Source organism: Oncorhynchus kisutch, unplaced genomic scaffold, assembly GCF_002021735.2.
Source record: "Oncorhynchus kisutch isolate 150728-3 unplaced genomic scaffold, Okis_V2 scaffold4016, whole genome shotgun sequence".
Classification (NCBI taxonomy): domain Eukaryota; kingdom Metazoa; phylum Chordata; class Actinopteri; order Salmoniformes; family Salmonidae; genus Oncorhynchus; species Oncorhynchus kisutch.
This window is the reverse complement of record NW_022265961.1, coordinates 75,648-95,774: the sequence shown is the minus strand read 5'-3', so window position 1 is coordinate 95,774 and position 20,127 is coordinate 75,648. Positions and strand designations below refer to the sequence as shown.

The window sequence follows — 20,127 nt, the reverse complement described above, 5'->3', positions numbered from 1 at the left end:
CAAATGTTTTGGGTAGCCTTCCACAAGCTTCCCACAATAAGTTGGGTGAATTTTGGCCCATTCCTCCTGACAGAGCTGGTGTAACTGAGTCAGGTTTGTAGGTCTTCTTGCTCGCGCACATACCTTTTCCGTTCTGCCCACAAATGTTCTATAGGATTGAGGTCAGGGCTTTGTGATGACCACTCCAATACCTCGACTTCGTCCTTAAGCCATTTTGCCACAACTTTGGAAGTATGCTTGGGGTCATTGTCCATTTGGAAGACCCATTTCCAACCAAGCTTCAACTTCCTGACTGACGTCTTGAGATGTTGCTTCAATATATCCACATAATTTCCCCTCATGATACCATCTATTTTGTTTCTGAGGTCTTGGCTGATTTCTTTTGATTTTCCCATGATGTCAAGCAAAGAGGCACTGATTTTGAAGGTAGGCCTTGAAATACATCCACAGGTACATCTCCAATTGACTCAAATGATGTCAATTAGCCTATCAGAAGCTTCTAAAGCCACGACATCATTTTCTGGAATTTTCCAAGTTGTTTAAAGGCACAGTCAACTTAGTGTATGTAAACTTCTGACCTACTGGAATTGTGACACAGTGAATTATAAGTTAAATAATCTGTCTGTAAACAATTGTTGGAAAAATGACTTGTGTCATGCACAAAGTTGATGTCCTAACAGACTTGCCAAAACTATAGTTTGTTAACAAGAAATGTGTGGACTAACTAAACAGCATACTGCTTAACGGGCTGTTTTCATTAGTTCTTATTGGACAAGCTCAGGTTAGTCCCTCCACCACTGTGCAGTTTGGTTCCTAACGGGTCTATTAAAACAACCTACTCCACGTTCAGTGGAACAATGTCTCACCATTTATAAAACAAGTCGGGATTCTGTAGGAGAGTTTGTCTGGTGAACTGGGTAAAGAGACTAGGTTTGCCTCCCAAAGGGCACCCTATTCCCTATGTAGTGCACTACTTTTGATCAGAACCCTATGGGGTTCCCCTAATAGGGACTGATCCTATGATGTATAACCCTTTCTCTTAGTGGTATTTTACAGTGGCAGGATGACAATGCACTGACTACTGAACAGCTGTCAGCTGGCTATGGGGCCTTGTGCTTGTCTGTTACAGCTACGCAGTCAGACAAATAGTTAGCCAAGGTCTCCGGTGATGTTTGGAATATATAGCTAATGCTGGGTTCCGGTCTGAAATGGCACCCTATTCCCTATATAGTCCACTACCCCTAATAGGCCCTAGTCAAAAGTAGTGCACTATATAGTTAGAATAAGGTGCCAAGCAATACTTGTTGTGCTGGCCTGGTATACAAAGACATGCATGTATAAACCAGGAAACATTTGAGTCAGAATTGGACTCATCCATAAACTGACAGGTTGTGTATCCCAAAATGGCACCCTATTCCCCATGTAGTGCACTACTTTTGACCAGAGCCCTATAGAGAATAGGGTGCCATTTGGAACATGTCCAAGGACTTCCGTTACTGTCAACCTTCGTACATCCTTCCTATGTGGTCACTTCTCTAGTGGTGTCAGGTGGCTTTAACGGTCACTGTAATCATTACTATAGCAACAGGAGAAAGCAGGAGAGAGAGCAGCTACAATGTCACACACCAGAATGAATACAACCGATTGTATTTTATTTATTTAACTTGGCAAGTCAGTTAAGAACAAATTCTTATTTACAATGACGGCCTACCGGGGAACAGCGGATTAACTGCCTTGTTCAAGGGCAGAACGACATATTTTTAGCTCGGGGATTCGATCCAGCAACCTTTCAGTTACTGGCTCAACGCTCTAACCACTAGGCTACCTGATTGGACCTAAATACTCCTGCTTGTATGAACCTGATTGGACCTAAATACTCCTGCTTGTATGAACCTGATTGGACCTAAATACTCCTGCTTGTATTGACCTGATTGGACCTAAATACTCCTGCTTGTATTGACCTGATTGGACCTAAATACTCCTGCTTGTATTGACCTGATTGGACCTAAATACTCCTGCTTGTATTGACCTGATTGGACCTAAATACTCCTGCTTGTATTGACCTGATTGGACCTAAATACTCCTGCTTGTATTGACCTGATTGGACCTAAATACTCCTGCTTGTATTGACCTGATTGGACCTAAATACTCCTGCTTGTATTGACCTGATTGGACCTAAATACTCCTGCTTGTATGAACCTGATTGTTTGAACTCAGAACACCAGGACTGTGTGAAATAATGCAGCAATGAGTAAGCTACAGTTGTGGGACCTTTTGGCTGAGTTAGCCATTAGCCCAGGTGGGTTTAGTACAGGTTGGCTGAGTTAGCCATCAGCCCAGGTGGGTTTAGTACAGGTAGGTTTAGTACAGGTTGGCTGAGTTAGCCATTAGCCCAGGTGGGTTTAGTACAGGTAGGTTTAGTACAGGTTGGCTGAGTTAGCCATTAGCCCAGGTAGGTTTAGTACAGGTTGGCTGAGTTAGCCATTAGCCCAGGTGGGTTTAGTACAGGTTGGCTGAGTTAGCCATCAGCCCAGGTAGGTTTAGTACAGGTTGGCTGAGTTAGCCATCAGCCCAGGTGGGTTTAGTACAGGTAGGTTTAGTACAGGTTGGCTGAGTTAGCCATCAGCCCAGGTGGGTTTAGTACAGGTTGGCTGAGTTAGCCATCAGCCCAGGTGGGTTTAGTACAGGTAGGTTTAGTACAGGTTGGCTGAGTTAGCCATCAGCCCAGGTGGGTTTAGTACAGGTAGGTTTAGTACAGGTTGGCTGAGTTAGCCATCAGCCCAGGTGGGTTTAGTACAGGTAGGTTTAGTACAGGTTGGCTGAGTTAGCCATCAGCCCAGGTGGGTTTAGTACAGGTAGGTTTAGTACAGGTTGGCTGAGTTAGCCATCAGCCCAGGTGGGTTTAGTACAGGTAGGTTTAGTACAGGTTGGCTGAGTTAGCCATCAGCCCAGGTGGGTTTAGTACAGGTTGGTACAATGTCTTCAGAAAATATTTATACCCCTGGACTTCTGGGTGAGTCTAAGAGCTGTGAGTCCTTCTGGGTGAGTCTAAGAGCTGTGAGTCCTTCTGGGTGAGTCTAAGAGCTGTGAGTCCTTCTGGGTGAGTCTAAGAGCTGTGAGTCCTTCTGGGTGAGTCTAAGAGCTGTGAGTCCTTCTGGGTGAGTCTAAGAGCTGTGAGTCCTTCTGGGTGAGTCTAAGAGCTGTGAGTCCTTCTGGGTGAGTCTAAGAGCTGTGAGTCCTTCTGGGTGAGTCTAAGAGCTGTGAGTCCTTCTGGGTGAGTCTAAGAGCTGTGAGTCCTTCTGGGTGAGTCTAAGAGCTGTGAGTCCTTCTGGGTGAGTCTAAGAGCTGTGAGTCCTTCTGGGTGAGTCTAAGAGCTGTGAGTCCTTCTGGGTGAGTCTAAGAGCTGTGAGTCCTTCTGGGTGAGTCTAAGAGCTGTGAGTCCTTCTGGGTGAGTCTAAGAGCTGTGAGTCCTTCTGGGTGAGTCTAAGAGCTGTGAGTCCTTCTGGGTGAGTCTAAGAGCTGTGAGTCCTTCTGGGTGAGTCTAAGAGCTGTGAGTCCTTCTGGGTGAGTCTAAGAGCTGTGAGTCCTTCTGGGTGAGTCTAAGAGCTGTGAGTCCTTCTGGGTGAGTCTAAGAGCTGTGAGTCCTTCTGGGTGAGTCTAAGAGCTGTGAGTCCTTCTGGGTGAGTCTAAGAGCTGTGAGTCCTTCTGGGTGAGTCTAAGAGCTGTGAGTCCTTCTGGGTGAGTCTAAGAGCTGTGAGTCCTTCTGGGTGAGTCTAAGAGCTGTGAGTCCTTCTGGGTGAGTCTAAGAGCTGTGAGTCCTTCTGGGTGAGTCTAAGAGCTGTGAGTCCTTCTGGGTGAGTCTAAGAGCTGTGAGTCCTTCTGGGTGAGTCTAAGAGCTGTGAGTCCTTCTGGGTGAGTCTAAGAGCTGTGAGTCCTTCTGGGTGAGTCTAAGAGCTGTGAGTCCTTCTGGGTGAGTCTAAGAGCTGTGAGTCCTTCTGGGTGAGTCTAAGAGCTGTGAGTCCTTCTGGGTGAGTCTAAGAGCTGTGAGTCCTTCTGGGTGAGTCTAAGAGCTTTACACACCTGGATTCCACAATATTTGCACATTATTCTTCTCAAAATTCTTCAAGCTCTGTCAACTTGGTTGTTAATCATTACTAGGCAAACCTTTCAAGTATTGCCATAGACTGTCAAGTAGATTTAAGTCGAAACTGCCACTCGGGAACATTCAACGTCTTCTTATACAGTGTATATTTGGCCTTGTGTTTTAGATTATTGTCCAGCTGAAAGGTGAATTCATCTCACAGTGCCTGTGGTGGAACGCAGACTGAACCAGGTTTTCCTCTAGGATTATGCCTGTACTTCGCTCCTTCAGTTTGTCCCAAACAAACATTAAAAACTTCATATTCAGGACAAAAAGTGAATTGATTTGTCACATTTTTTACAGTATTACTTTAGTGGATTGCTGTGAACAGGATGCATGTTATGGAATATTTTTTCACTCTTTTGTTTAGGTCAGTTTCCTCCTATCACAACCATTAAACTAACGGTTTTAAATATCACCATGGTGAAATCGAGTGGTTTCCTTCCTCTCCGGCAACTGAGTTGCCTGAAGGACGCCTGTATCTTTGTAGTGGCTAGGTGTATTGATACGCCATCCGAAGTGTAGTTAATAACTTCACCATGCTCAAAAAGGGACTATTTGTTGTTGTTTTTAACCATCTACCAATAGGTGCCTTCTTTGCGAGGCATTGTAAAACCTCCCTGGTCCTTGTGGTTGAACCAGTGTTTGACTGAGGGACCTGACAAATAACTTTATGTAATATATGAGGTAGTCATTCTAAAATATGTTAAACCCTATTATTGCACACAGAGTGAGTCCATGCAACTTATTATGTGACTCGTTAAGCACATTTTTAATCCTGAACTTATTTAGGCTTGCAATAACAAAGGGGTTGAATAGTTATTCATTAGTAAAAAAAAGAAAATGAACTTAATTCCACTTTGACATCATGGGGTATAATGTGTTGATCAGAGACACAAAATCTCAATTTAGTCCATTTTAATCCAGTCAAAGGGTGTGAATACAGGTACATCGGTAGGATACAGATGGGTAGGGTACAAGTAGGTAGGGTACAGATGGGTAGGTAGGATACAGGTAGGTAGGGTACAGGTACATCGGTAGGATACAGATGGGTAGGTAGGGTACAGATGGGTAGGTAGGGTACAAGTAGGTAGGGTACAGGTACATCGGTAGGATACAGATGGGTAGGTAGGGTACGGGCACTGTAGGTAGGTAGGGTACAAGTAGGTAGGGTACAGGTAGGTAGGGTGTCGGTAGGGTACAGGCACTGTAGGTAGGTAGGTAGGGTACGGTCACTGTAGGTAGGGTACAGATGGGTTGGTAGGGTACGGACACTGTAGGTAGGTAGGGTACAAGTAGGTAGGTCGGCCGGTAGGGTACAGGTAGGTAGGGTACAGGTAGGTAGGGTGTCGGTAGAGTACAGATAGGTAAGGTAGGTAAGTAGGGTGCATGTAGTTAAGTAGGTAGGGAGGTAAGTACAGTACATGTAGGTAAGTAGGTAGGGAGGTCAGTAGGGTGGTCAGTAGGGTACATGTAGATAAGGTAGGTAGGGTACATGTAGGTAAGTAGGTAGGGTACATGTAGGTAGGGAGGTCAGTAAGGTACATGTAGGTAAGTAGGTAAGGTACAGGTAGGTAAGTAGGTAGGGAGGTCAGTAGGGTACATGTAGATAAGGTAGGTAGGGTACAGGTACAGGCAGGTAGACAGGTGCTGGTACGTACCGATCAGGTAGGTGAGGAAAAGGTTGTGGACTTGCTGTCCCATCCAGGCCACCGTCACCAGACTGCTGATCACCGACGCAAAGTACTGTGGGAAGAAAACCGGCAGTGACATCACTTCCCCGTTCCAAAACAGGCGACAGACCCCGTTCCAAAACAGACGACAGACCCCGTTCCAAAACAGACGACAGACCCCGTTCCAAAACAAGACGACAGACCCCCGTTCCAGAACAAGACGACAGACCCCCGTTCCAGAACAAGACGACAGACCCCCGTTCCAGAACAAGACGACAGACCCCGTTCTAAAACAGACGACAGACCCCGTTCTAAAACAGACGACAGACCCCGTTCTAGAACAGACGACAGACCCCGTTCTAGAACAGACGACAGACCCAGTTCTAGAACAGACGACAGAGCTAAAGTGGGTCTCGGTGTGTGTGTGTGTGTGTGTGTGTACCATCTTGGGCTTCTCCTCCTTGAGCGAGAAGAGTCTTTTCCACCAGCCCAGGATGCGACGCTGAGTCTTCACCAGGTTACCACAGATCTCATGGAAACGCTGCTGCTGCTCTGAAGACCTGGAGAGAGGGAGAAAGAGAGGGGAAGGAGGAGAAAGAGAGGGGAAGGAGGAGAAAGAGAGGGGAAGGAGGAGAAAGAGAGGGGAAGGAGGAGAAAGAGAGGGGAAGGAGGAGAAAGAGAGGGGAAGGAGGAGAAAGAGAGGGGAAGGAGGAGAAAGAGAGGGGAAGGAGGAGAAAGAGAGGAAGGGAGAGAAGGAAGGAAAAGAGAGGGAGGGAGAGAAGGAAGGAAAAGAGAGGGAGGAGAGTGATATTATTACCATTATATCCAAGACCAGTGGTTTTATTCAGTCAACAACTATCCCTACATCTCTCCATCCATCTGAACAGGAACACTTGATCAGAACCAGCTCAGCAGAATGAGAGGAGTCTATCAGATATCATATGGCCCCATTGATAAGGCAGTTGGGGAAGTGCCCTTCATTTCTGCTGAGCCACAACTACCCATTTCAGGCTCAGGTCAGAACATGGGCTTATGAACCAGCAGAACTCACTGCCAGACACTGAAATAGACCCAGTGTGTGTGTGTGTGTGTGTGTGGCTTGTATGTATGCAGGTCCTCTGAGTGAGTATGTATGTATGCATGCATGCGTCTGCAAACCCTGCTCTAAATCCATCTCTCTAATGGGCTACATAGAGATACCTCTAAATCCTCTAATGGACTACATGGAGATACCTCTAAATCCTCTAATGGGCTACATAGAGATACCTCTAAATCCTCTAATGGGCTACATGGAGGCAAATCTAAATCCAACCCCCTCTCATCTCCTTTCCTTCCAAAGGTCAGAGGACGGCAGGTAGCCTAGCGGTTAAGAGCTCCAACACTAGGAGTACATGTTAGCCGTGTGAGAGTTTGTAGGACAGACCCAAGAGGTTGATTACAGTTGGAACATGCTGGTAACTTTCCTCCTCTCTCTCGTTTGTACATCAGCACTTCTTTAATAACTGTAATTAGAAATGATTTAAGACAACACTGCCTGGATACATTAGATGTACGTCACGCTCAACTAATATCACACCATGTCCCCAAAACCCCTACAAATAAGCCTTACTCCCTGGCAACAACCCTCGTCAACATGCCTTACTCCCTGTCAACAAGCCCTACTCCCTGTCAACAACCCTCGTCAACAAGCCCTACTCCCTGTCAACAACCCCTACTCCCTGGCAACAACCCTCGTCAACAAGCCCTACTCCCTGTCAACAACCCTCGTCAACAAGCCCTACTCCCTGTCAACAAGCCCTACTCCCTGTCAACAACCCTCGTCAACAAGCCCTACTCCCTGTCAACAACCCTCGTCAACAAGCCCTACTCCCTGGCAACAACCCTCGTCAACAAGCCCTACTCCCTGTCAACAACCCTCGTCAACAAGCCCTACTCCCTGGCAACAACCCTCGTCAACAAGCCCTACTCCCTGTCAACAAGCCCTACTCCCTGGCAACAACCCTCGTCAACAAGCCCTACTCCCTGGCAACCCCTAAAGTTCTGCTGCCCTCCCCCCTAAGCAGACACCCCCATCCTTTCACCCACAGATGATACCAAACTCCTCTGCCCTAGATATACCCCCTCCACCCTGTACCCCAGATATACCCCCAGGCTCTCACCACTTGTTGGATCCGAAGATGCGGGGTGCAAGAGTAGGCACCAGGTAGTCAGACAGACACAGCAGCATGACAGTGCAGGACAGGCCGGTCAGCACCGATGGGTCCAGGTAGTAGATCATCCTGGAGGAAGGAGAGGGGGTCAGATGTCTCAATTCCACTGCAAGGCAAATCAAGAGGACACCAGAGAAATGAGGTATTCTATCAAGGGTTCTGAAAAGCTACATTTACTATAGTGAACAAAAATATAAAAACACAACATGCAACAATTAAAGATTTTACCGAGTTGCTGTTCGAATAAGGAAATCAGTCACTTGAAATAAATTCATTAGGCCCTATGAAATGGCACAACAATGGGCCTCAATCTCATCATAGTCTCTCTGAGCATTCAAATTGCCCGTCCGATAACATGCAATTGTGTTCGTCGTCCGTAGCTTATGCCTGCCCATTACCCCACCGAGGGGCACTCTGTTCACAATGTTGACATCAGCAAACCGCTCAACCACACGAAGCCATATACGTGGTCTGCAGTTGTAAATCCGGTTGGACGTACTGCCAAATTCTCTAAAATGACGACTTGGGGAAGCGGCTTATGGTAGAGAAATTGACATCACATTCTCTAGTACCAGCTCTAGTGGACACTCCTGCAGTCAGCATGGCAATTGCACGCTCCCTCAAAACAAAATGCCACAGATCTCTAGTTGTGACAAAACTACACTTGAGTGGCCTTTTACGTTAAAAAAAAGTGCATGTATTACCCATATTCACAAATCACAGATGCAAGTTTTTTTCTGGGCAGAAGTGAAGACAGTAGCCTAGCGTAACTGATTAGTTACACAGGGAGAAGTGAAGACAGCAGATGGGTCGTGCTGTTGAGACAACTGTGCTCCATTGCGAACTCATTAAGAATGCTTATGCTGCAGGGAACTTGATTGATGAGGAACACCGGGATCTTGCTGCCCACAGCAACTCTGTTGTCATGGAAACATTTGTCCTGATCCAAAAAAAGAACTTGCAGACAACTCCATTTGAGTTGGACCAAATGGGACAGTGATCCATTTGAGTTGGACCAAATGGGACAGTGATCCATTTGAGTTGGACCAAATGGGACAGTGATCCGACAAGTAAGTAGCTAAACTTTACTTTATTGAATGATCTCTGATCATAAACCTCTATGAGCTGGGCGGTTGTGGGTTGTTGTTTTTATACCAGCAAAAAACACAGTGGATATATGTTTTCACATTATACCACAATATTTTGTTGGCATATTTGATTAGAATAGGATATATAGGCCTACACATTGAACTGGAAATATCTGGTTTCATATTGACAAAAACAAAAGCAACTGTTCTAAGTACATGACTGCTGCTCCAGATTCTCAAATCCACTTGGTGATGTATAAATGGTGAATCCAGACCGTTCAGACCGGTCTCATACTGCAGCGTTCTGGAGTGGTTCCTCCACACTGAGACACTGGGTCCAGGTGGTCCAGTTCCCTCTCCCATCATACGTGGTAAATGTCATTCCAGACAAATATCCCTCACCTTATGGGGTCTACACTGGTTTTCAGGAAGCAGAAGACTCCCAGGACTTGTGAAGTGAAAGTTCCAGGTATGTCCTGCGCCCAAGCCTGTGATGTGTGTGTCAGGTACTGTGAAAGTGAAAGTTCCAGGTATACGCCTACACCAGGGGGTTCCTGGGACTATGCATTCCACACTAATACGCCTACACCAGGGGGTTCCTGGGACCATGCATTCCACACTAATAGGCCTACACCAGGGGGTTCCTGGGACCATGCATTCCACGCTAATAGGCCTACACCAGGGGGTTCCTGGGACCATGCATTCCACGCTAATACGCCTACACCAGGGGGTTCCTGGGACCATGCATTCCACACTAATACGCCTACACCAGGGGGTTCCTGGGACCATGCATTCCACACTAATACGCCTACACCAGGGGGTTCCTGGGACCATGCATTCCACACTAATAGGCCTACACCAGGGGGTTCCTGGGACCATGCATTCCACACTAATAGGCCTACACCAGGGGGTTCCTGGGACCATGCATTCCACACTAATACGCCTTCACCAGGGGGTTCCTGGGACCATGCATTCCACACTAATAGGCCTACACCAGGGGGTTCCTGGGACCATGCATTCCACACTAATACGCCTACACCAGGGGGTTCCTGGGACCATGCATTCCACACTAATACGCCTACACCAGGGGGTTCCTGGGACCATGCATTCCACGCTAATAGGCCTACACCAGGGGGTTCCTGGGACCATGCAAGGCTATAGAGTTGTTAAAAGCATGAAATGTTGCCATGCAAATAAACAATGGCTAGCCAACACAGACATTATAGATTGATAAGTAGACAAGATACTAAATAATTTAAACGCAAATCCTTTTATTTTAATTCTGTGTATTCTGCAATGTAAGATGACACAATTACTATCTGTGATCTCCTTCAACCCAGTGTCATAAAGACAGGACACATCTGCTAACTGGCTGTCTACATGATATGGTGCAATGGTTACAACACAATAAGATCCTCTCAAACTGCAATGAAGAAACTACATACCTCAGCAGCACCCTCCATTTTAGAGCAACACCATATCCAGCCCACGAGAATCCAGAAGCTAGAGCTGTCAGAGTTCTATGTGTTCCCCCCACACGAGAATCCAGAAGCTAGAGCTGTCAGAGTTCCACGTGTTCCCCCCACACGAGAATACAGAAGCTAGAGCGGTCAGAGTTCTATGTGTTCCCCCCACACGAGAATACAGAAGCTAGAGCTGTCAGAGTTCTATGTGTTCCCCCCACACGAGAATACAGAAGCAGGAGCTGTCAGAGTTCTATGTGTTCCCCCCACACGAGAATACAGAAGCAGGAGCTGTCAGAGTTCTATGTGTTCCCCCCACACGAGAATACAGAAGCTAGAGCTGTCAGAGTTCTATGTTTTCCCCCCAGCATTTCTGATTTTTTTTGTCATCGTCGTTGATGAAGTGCTTAGGCTACTACACACATCTGTATCGGTCTCTTTCAAAAGGAAAACAGTGACATTTTGTTCCTTCTTAAAGCCACGGACTGAAAACACACATGCACAGTTGTTACCCATCTCCAATGTTATTGCAGTCGGCCATATAAAATAATACCGATCACTTTAGGTGGAAAATAACACATTTCCTGTCTCAAAACCTATAATACTTTTGATTATATATATATATATATATATTTTTGGGGTCATTTGGCCAAATGCTTTCAATAAAACAAAATAATTTGTCCACAATTCCCAGGTTTCTCAATCGCTCTGACTAACGGAGCAGAGCTAGTGCACAACAAAACGCCACGAGTCACATGACCCTTTTATTTTGGTCGCTTTCCAGTTCTAGACGCCAGGGGGAGAAGGCAAAGTCCACCTAACGAGTCAATGTATGGAATCACTTGGGAAATGTAGAATTTTAGGTTAACTTACCCTTTAAAAACGGCAAAATATCTCAAGACTCATGACAAAATGTGTATGTAGAAAACCATGAAACTGCAAATTTCTCTGCCCCATAGCAAAATGTGATGTTAGGAAGTTAGCAAAATGTTTATGTAGAATAGCACGCCCCATAGCAAAATGTGTTGATGCAGGAAGTTCAGAATATGTTAATGTAGGAAGTTAGCTGGCTTCCTGCATCAACACATTATGCTATGGGGCAGAGAAATACGCACTTAGGGAGCCTTTCACTTATACTGCGTCTTCAAAATACCCCAAGAGATGCATAATGTGTCAAACTGTGGAACTGCAGGAAATGCATTTTAACATGCGAAAACAGGACCTTGAGCTGCTTGCTTGTCAAGAAATATAACATCCCTTATTGATTAAATTGATCTAAATATTTATTACATGCTTTATTTAACCAGGCAAGTCAGTTAAGAACAAATTCTTATTTTCAATGACGGCCTAGGAACCGTGTGTTAACTGCCTTGTTCAGGGGCAGAACGACAGATCTTTTTCCCTTGTCAGCTCGGGGGATTCGATCCAGCAACCTTTCAGTTCCTGGCCCAACGCTCTAACCACTAGGCTACCCTGCCACCTCAATATCAACTGTATGGTGGCAAGAGCACACAACTGCTTCCACAGCTGAATGCCGTGTGGAAAGAGATGTGTTCCAATGAGCCCAGTCACTGGACAACACATCAAAATGCAATCTGGGAAAAGACAACAGTTTTGATGGTAATGATTGAAAAAAAGAGGATCCAAGCTACCCACTGCTGTATGATCTATTCCTCAACTGCAATTGGCAGTGTTGCACATTTAGGAGTGTCCGGCATGACAAAGGAAACACATCGGCCATTCGAAAGCATAAACGGTAGGCCTACATTCTCTTGAACAATGTACACAGTTAAACTATTTATAAAGCTTCAAAAAATTATCTGATGATAATTCGGTCAACAAGCTGCCTCATGCTACAGAAACAGGGGATTGGGCTCCTGTCTTGTGCTGTTCTGGTTCGTACCAGGCTACTTAACTAAACTCCGTCTCTGTGTGGGCGTGCCTGTCCATCGTGTGTCTGTCTTCTCTCTGTGTGGTGTTCTGTGATAACGCTGACTGTAACCCCCTGCTGGAGCCACCCTGCTGATTGTGATTACCCATGATTAAAATTCTGCCTAAATAACTTTCTCCTGTGATCTCGCCCACGAGCCTGGAGTCGTCACTTGGTACTGGCACGGTGTGCTACTGGCAAATTTACCTGAATGTCAAGCCCTGGTGTGTGTGTGTGTGTGTGAGACAGGACAGCTGTGTGTGACAAGACAGCTGTGTGTGAGAGTGTGTGACAGGACAGCTGTGTGTGAGTGTGTGTGACAGGACAGCTGTGTGTGAGTGTGTGTGACAGGACAGCTGTGTGTGAGTGTGTGTGACAGGACAGCTGTGTGTGAGTGTGTGTGACAGGACAGCTGTGTGTGAGTGTGTGTGACAGGACAGCTGTGTGTGAGTGTGTGTGACAGGACAGCTGTGTGTGAGTGTGTGTGACAGGACAGCTGTGTGTGAGTGTGTGTGACAGGACAGCTGTGTGTGAGTGTGTGTGACAGGACAGCTGTGTGTGAGAGTGTGTGACAGGACAGCTGTGTGTGAGAGTGTGTGACAGGACAGCTGTGTGTGAGAGTGTGTGACAGGACAGCTGTGTGTGAGAGTGTGTGACAGGACAGCTGTGTGTGAGAGTGTGTGACAGGACGAATGTGTGTAACGTGTGTGTGTGTGAGAGCGTGACAGGACAGATGTATGCATCGTGTGTGTGAGTACTACTCACATGAAGACCAGTGTGGTGGCTGCCATCAGGGCTCCAGGGAACCATGGTTTCTTCCAGCGCAGGACCTGGTCCCCAGCCAGGATCACCTCTCCCCAGCCCTGCAGCTGCTCCTCCAGCTGGGCCGTCTCCTGGGCCTGGAACACAGACACCGACCGAGACACACGCCAGAGACAGAGGTTAGGAAGTAGCCTTGGACGAGCCAGAACGGTCCATGAGACAGGAGCCCATCTCCTGTTTCTGAAGAGTGAGGCAGCTTGATCTACCAGTACACCTCCTGGACAGGACACTAGTCTATTGCAGAGCCAGGTGTTAACCTCCTGGACAGGACACTAGTCTATTGCAGAGCCAGGTGTTAACCTCCTGGACAGGACACTAGTCTATTGCAGAGCCAGGTGTTGAGCGTTGTTTAAATACATACACAAATCCCCGGCTCCCAACATGGCAAAGTAGCAATTTGACCAGTGTGATTAATTTTTAATTCACCTTTATTTAACCAGGTAGGTTAGTTGAGAACACCTTTATTTAACCAGGTAGGCCAGTTGAAAACAAGTTCTCATTTACAACTGCGACATGGCCAAGATAAAGCAAAGCAGTGCGACAAAAACAACAGTTACACATGGGATAAACAAACGTAAAGTCAATAACACAACAGAAAATCTACATACAGTGTGTGCAAATGGAGTAAGGAGGTAAGGCAATAAATAGGCCACAGCAGTAGTTCCTCCCCCCCCAAGGTGTGTGAAAACGCAGCCTGATAACGGTTCAGGTTGACAAGGACTCAAGATGCACTGGTGCACTCAGAAGAAAAGACTTCTAACTCTCAGTCCAGACAACGCTGAACTCCAATTCACATATAGTTAACAGTTTAGCCTGTTCATCTAAGGAGCTAGCCTGAGCCCCAAATGGCACTCTATTCCCTATAGGACTCTGGTCAATGAAGTGCACTATATAGGGACTAGCGTGCCATTTGGACGCAAACAGACTGCACCACAGAAATACCACTGTTTAATGGCTTGCTAATACCTTAAGCCCTGCTGACTTCCAAACATCCCTCTACTACTATCAGTTGGCGGCTGAGCAGAGCCACAGGGCCGAAGGGTTGAGGAAAACAGAGGTGTCATTGTGAATGGACTGGGAAGTGAAATAATGCCACGTTGTGCTGGCACCACAAACACCCGTCTTCATACAGACATCTCTATTCCAAGGGCACTAAAAACACCATGTCGTCTCATGACCCACAGCCAGCCAGGAAAAGGCATAGCTATTAACGTTACAGACTTGTTTTGCCACACAGATCATCATCGTGATCCATCCTAGTTGTCAGTTGATCCTCTGTGGTAGGTTTGTTCGGTGGATGAATGTAATCAACGATAGACAAAGCCTGACTGCCGCATCTGAGAGCTGTCGTTAAGCTGACAAAGGACGATTTAACTGAAGACAGTTTCAACCAGATTCTAGAGTTCCATCACTGTTCTAGAACAGCAGTTCCCAAACCTTCTCCCACTCAGGCTCCCCTTGCCAGCATTGGGGAGCACCCCCCTGCATATCTATTTCTATGGCCACAAACTGTTTTACGCCCCTCTTGTTGCTAGACAATTTATTTTTGCAGGTTTAAAAAGCATATTTCCTGCAGTTCTACAAAAAAAATTGTGGTGTACTGAGAAAATTCAGTTTTGAAGCCAATTTTCTTTCAATTCCATACATTTTGCCATGGCTAATGTGTATTCATGTGATATTTGAGTGACTAACATTACTACAAAATCTATTAGCAACAAAAAAAAATGCCAACGTGGGCTAGTTGATCAGGACATTAGTTATAAGTTATAAGCGGCAGGTAACCCAGTAGTTAGAGTGTTGGGCCAGTAACTGAAAAGGTTGCTGGATCGAATCCCTGAGCTGACAAGGTAAAAATCTGTCATTCTACCCCTGAACAAGGCAGTTAAACCCACTGTTCCCAGTAGGCTGTCATTGTAAACAAGAATTTGTTCTTTAACTGACATGCCTAGTTAAATAAAGGTTATAAAATAAATATCTCAATGACTGACAATAGAAAAACTGCTGCACTACCCAATTTCAAAACAATCCAGATTAACCTGGACCGAGTTTCAGGTTGGGAACCAAACTGCTCGAGAATGTAGTGAAATACAGATCAATTAAAGAGGGCGCTACGACTGTGATCACGCTCTCCGTAGCCGATGTGAGCAAGACGTATACAACAGGTCAACCTTCACAAGGCCCTGGTGCTACGACTGTGATCACGCTCTCCGTAGCCGATGTGAGCAAGACGTATACAACAGGTCAACCTTCACAAGGCCCTGGTGCTACGACTGTGATCACGCTCTCCGTAGCCGATGTGAGCAAGACCTATACAACAGGTCAACCTTCACAAGGCCGGATTACCAGGACGTGTACTCAGAGGATGCAAGGACCAACTGACATTTTCAACCTCTCCCTGCCCGAGTCTGTAATAGCTACACGTTTCAAGCAGACCACCATAGTACCTGTGCCTAAGAAAGCGAAGGTAACCTGCCTAAATGATTACCACCCTGTAGCGCTCATGTAGGTAGCCATGAAGTGCTTTGAAAGGCTGGTCAAGGCTCACAACACCATCATCCCAGAAACCCTAGAACCACAATGCACATAACACCCCAACAGATCCACAGATGATTGCACTGCACACTGCCTTTTCACACCTGGACAAAAGGAACACCTATGTGAGAATGATGCACAATGCCCTAACCCATCTGGACAAGAGGAATACCTATGTGAGAATGCTGTTTATCGACTACAGCTCAGCATTTAACACCATAGTACCCTCCAAACTCGTCATCAAGCTCGAGACCCTGGGTCTCGACCCAGTCCTGTGCAACTGGGTCCTGGGCCGCCCCAGGTGGTGAGGGTAGGTAACAACATCTCCACCCTCAACACTGGGGCCCCACAAGGGTGCGTTCTCAGCCCCCTCCTGTACTCCCTGTTCACCCACGACTGAGTGGCCATGCATGCCTCCAACTCAATCATCAAGTTTGCAGACGACACTACAGTGGTAGGCTTCATTACCAACAACGAGACGGCCTACAGGGAGGAGGTGAGGGCCCTCGGAGTGTGATGTCAGGAAAATAACCTCACACTCAACATCAACAAAATTAAAAAGGAGATGATCGTGGACTTCAGGAAACAGCAGAGGGAGCACCCCCCTATCCACATCGACGGGACAGTAGTGGAGAGGGAAGAAAGTTATAAGTTCCTCGGCATACACATCAAAATGAAATGGTCCAACCACACAGACAGCGTGGTGAAGAAGGAGCAGCAGCGCCTCTTCAACTTCAGGAGGCTGAAGATATTCGGCTTGTCACCAAAAACACTCACAAACTTCTACAGATGCACAATCGAGAGCATCCTGGCGGGCTGTATCACCGCCTGTTACGGCAACTGCTCCGCCCATAACCGTAAGGCTCTCCAGAGGGTAGTGAGGTCTGCACAATGCATCATCGGGGGCAAACTACCTGCCCTCCAGGACACCTACACCACCTGATGTCACAGGAAGGCCATAAAGATCATCAAGGACAACAACCACCCGAGCCACTGCCTGTTCCTCCCACTATCATCCAGAAGGCGAGGTCAGTACAGGTGCATCAAAGCAGGGACCGAGAGACTGAAAAACAGCTTCTATCTCAAGACCATTACTGTTAAACAGCCATCACTAACATCGAGTGGCTGCTGCCAACACACTGACTCAACTCCAGCCACTTTAATAATGGAAAAATAGATGTAATAAATGTATCACTAGCCACTTTAAACAATGCCACATCATATAATGTTAACATACCCTACATTACTCATCTCATATGTATATACTGTACTCTATACCATCTACTGCATCTTGCAATCTTGATGTAATGTATCACTAGCCACTTTAAACAATGCCACTTTTATGTTTACATACCCTACATTACTCAACTCATATGTATATACTGTACTCTATACCATCCACTGCATCTTGCCTATGCCACTCTTTACCATCACTCATTCATATATATATTTTTTACGTACATATTCTCATTCATTCCTTTACACTTGTGTGTATAAGGTAATTGTTCTGAAATTGTTAGGTTGGACATTACTGCATTGTCAGAACTAGAAGCACAAGCATTTCGCAACACTCGCATTAACATCTGCTAACCATGTGTATGTGACAAACTACAGCTCAACACCATAGTGCCCACGAAGCGCATCACTAGGCTAGGGACCCTGGGACTAAACACCTCCCTCTGCAACTGGATCCTGTACTTCCTGACAGGCCACCCCCAGGTTGTAAGGCTAGGCAACAATACATCTGCCACGTTGATCCTCAACACGGGGGCCCCTCAGGGGTACGTGTTTATTCCCCTCCCGGTTTCCCTGTTCACCCACGACTGCGTGGCCAAGCACGATTCCAGCACCATCATTAAGTTTGCTAACAACACAAGTGGCAGGCCTGATCACCGACAATGAGAGCCTATAGGGAGGAGGTCAGAGACCTGGCAGTGTGGTGCCAGGACAACAACCTCTCCCTCAATGTGAGCATGACAAAGGAGCTGATCGTGGACTACAGGAAAAGTAGGACCGAACACGCCCCCATTCACATCGACGGGGCTGTAGTGGAGCAGATTGAGAGCTTCAAGTTCCTTGGTGCCCACATCACCAACAAACTATCATAGTCCAAACACACCAAGACAGTCCTGAAGAGGGCACAACAATGCCTTTTCCCCCTCAGGAGACTGAAAAGATTTGGCATGGGTCCCCAGATCCTCAAGATCTGCTGCACCATCGTGAGCATGGTGACTGGTTGCATCACTGCCTGGTATGGCAACTGCTCGGCATCCAACCGTAAGGCGCTACAGAGGGTAGCGCGCACGACCCAGTACGTCACTGGGGACAAGCTTCCTGGCATCCAGGACCTATATACTAGGCGGTGTCAGAGGAAGGCCCTCCCTCTACAGTCATCCAAGTAATAGACTGCATTGTTGGTTTAGGGCTTGTAAGTAGTTCTCTTTAGCCCATGTCATTATGAATCACAGAATGAATCATTAGATTGTTCTCTACAAGATTACAAATGTAATATGCTTGTACTTAATTAACAGTGTTGATTAAATGAGAACGTTAGTTTGTTGTGACCTTCGCTAGTTTAGATCGCCCAGCTCTAGGATACATCTCGTCCATGTTTCGGGATTTGTAGATGGTAACATTAGGAGGCGTTTCTGCGCTTTGGATGACTGATACCCTCATAATTTTCATCTTCCAGATCAGTGGCTTTCTATTCCTCTAACCCCAATCAATCAATGTTGCAAGGGGCCGTTTCTATGGCAATTTATACAACGGGCGGATCAGATCCTGAATGCTGATTGGTTAAAACGGCATTCCAGCCTGTGTCTACCTCACAAATTACCACCTGCTAAATCTTCGACGTTAAAATGCTTATTTGTATCGGGACTATACATTGTGGAAGGATGAAATTGTATGAATAAATTAATCAAGATAACGTTAATGAAAATATGTCAATAATTATTTGAATATGTTCCTAACCCGTTGTATAAATGCCCTCGAAGGCGGTGTTTGGAGGAAAGTATTGGACTCTGACAGGGGGAGATTTGCGGCACACCACCTGCCCTCGACTACAAGCATTTCGCTATCGTCGCAATAACATCTGCTAACCATGTGTATGTGACCAATAAAATGTGATTTTATCTCGGGCCTAACACCACCAGTGCCAATATATCCTTCAAACATAGTCTTCTCGGGCATTATCATTTAATTTAAAAAAGGTTAGCCTCAGAACTGCACAATGAAAACTGGAACTTTTTCTGGGAAGGGTATATACACTGAAATTCAGTCTTAACGTTCATTAATATATTAGGCTCAATTTTGTTTTGTATTCCCCGGATTTCGTTTAGAACAGGTCAGTGTTATTACACCATCTAGGTTACCAGTCGACGTTCAAATGTATCGCCGTTCAGCCCTCGGTCCGAGCAGCGACCACTTCTGACCATGGTCTTAATTACACTAGTCACTCTAACCATGCTTAATTCTTGAGTAAATCGTTTAACTTCAACACCAAATATATAATTAGTCATCTTTCGGTGACTAATCAAATAGTTAAGGTAACGCACATTTGGTAATTTCAAAGGGGATGTTAAATAAATGTCACAAGATCCAAATTAGCCAGACATGGGCTCTCTCGACTTGTCAGCTGAACGTGTCACATTTAAAATAACCTTACGGACAGCCGCTGTGTTGGCTCGCCAGCCAAATAAACACAGCTAGCTACAAAAACACCTTTCACCAATTAGCCGTATCATGCGAGAACAGCTAGTTAGCCGAGCAATAATGTTAGCTATAAGGCCAATATTAGACTGCATAACGTTAATTGTTAGTGTAGATAATGTTAACGGCCTATGTAAAATGATACATAGGCCGTCTAACAAACCATGTATTGTTATGGCTTGGTTAATTTGCTCAGATTAATGATTCAATTTGTTTGGCCACGGTTTTCGTTTTCACTAATCCTCCTTCGCTAGCATAGCTGGTTAATTGTTCGCATTTCGAAGGCCGTTGACAAGCGAACGACAGCAGTCAAGCAACACCACGACGTTAACGTTACCTAATTCAGGAACAAAAGCTTGTCAAGTCGAAAGTGGGATAACGTTACTTACGAGTACGTTGGCGCTTTTGTTGTCTCCCTCTGCCATAGCTAGCGGTTGTTTAAGTTTTCGGTGGTTTTAAAGGCAAATTTAAAACGACCCAGGGGCGCAGCAGACGCTTCCCTCTCTTCTTTGTGGATTTTGCAGTTCACAAACCAACCGTTGGATGCCCGGCAGGAT

General features: G+C 46.0%; 2 protein-coding genes and 1 long non-coding RNA gene across 4 annotated transcripts in view; 2 read left to right on the top strand and 1 right to left on the bottom strand.

The window, feature by feature from the left end:
* Nucleotides 1–4,599, top strand: part of LOC109883947 (uncharacterized) — a 14,549-nt gene extending 9,950 nt beyond the window's left edge. The window contains exon 5 of one of the 2 annotated variants that reach the window (XM_031821784.1): nucleotides 4,269–4,599. In XM_031821784.1, coding sequence (XP_031677644.1) covers nucleotides 4,269–4,284 — 16 coding nt within the window. In that variant the 3' untranslated portion in view covers nucleotides 4,285–4,599. The remainder of the gene's footprint in view (nucleotides 1–4,268) is intronic. The other variant, XM_031821785.1, reaches the window with a different exon arrangement.
* The window catches only part of LOC109883949 (ADP-ribosylation factor-like protein 6-interacting protein 1), a 24,749-nt gene extending 4,622 nt beyond the window's left edge, over nucleotides 1–20,127 (bottom strand). Inside the window, exons 1-5 of the mRNA XM_031821786.1 lie at nucleotides 19,960–20,127; nucleotides 13,271–13,404; nucleotides 7,974–8,093; nucleotides 6,257–6,374; nucleotides 5,803–5,887 (exon numbers count right to left, since the gene is read on the bottom strand). Coding sequence (XP_031677646.1) covers nucleotides 5,803–5,887; nucleotides 6,257–6,374; nucleotides 7,974–8,093; nucleotides 13,271–13,404; nucleotides 19,960–19,995 — 493 coding nt within the window. The 5' untranslated portion in view covers nucleotides 19,996–20,127. The remainder of the gene's footprint in view (nucleotides 1–5,802; nucleotides 5,888–6,256; nucleotides 6,375–7,973; nucleotides 8,094–13,270; nucleotides 13,405–19,959) is intronic.
* LOC116373080 (uncharacterized) lies at nucleotides 643–3,107 on the top strand. Its single transcript, XR_004209491.1, has 3 exons — nucleotides 643–2,411; nucleotides 2,453–2,605; nucleotides 2,647–3,107. It is a non-coding gene; the product is annotated as an uncharacterized LOC116373080 (long non-coding RNA).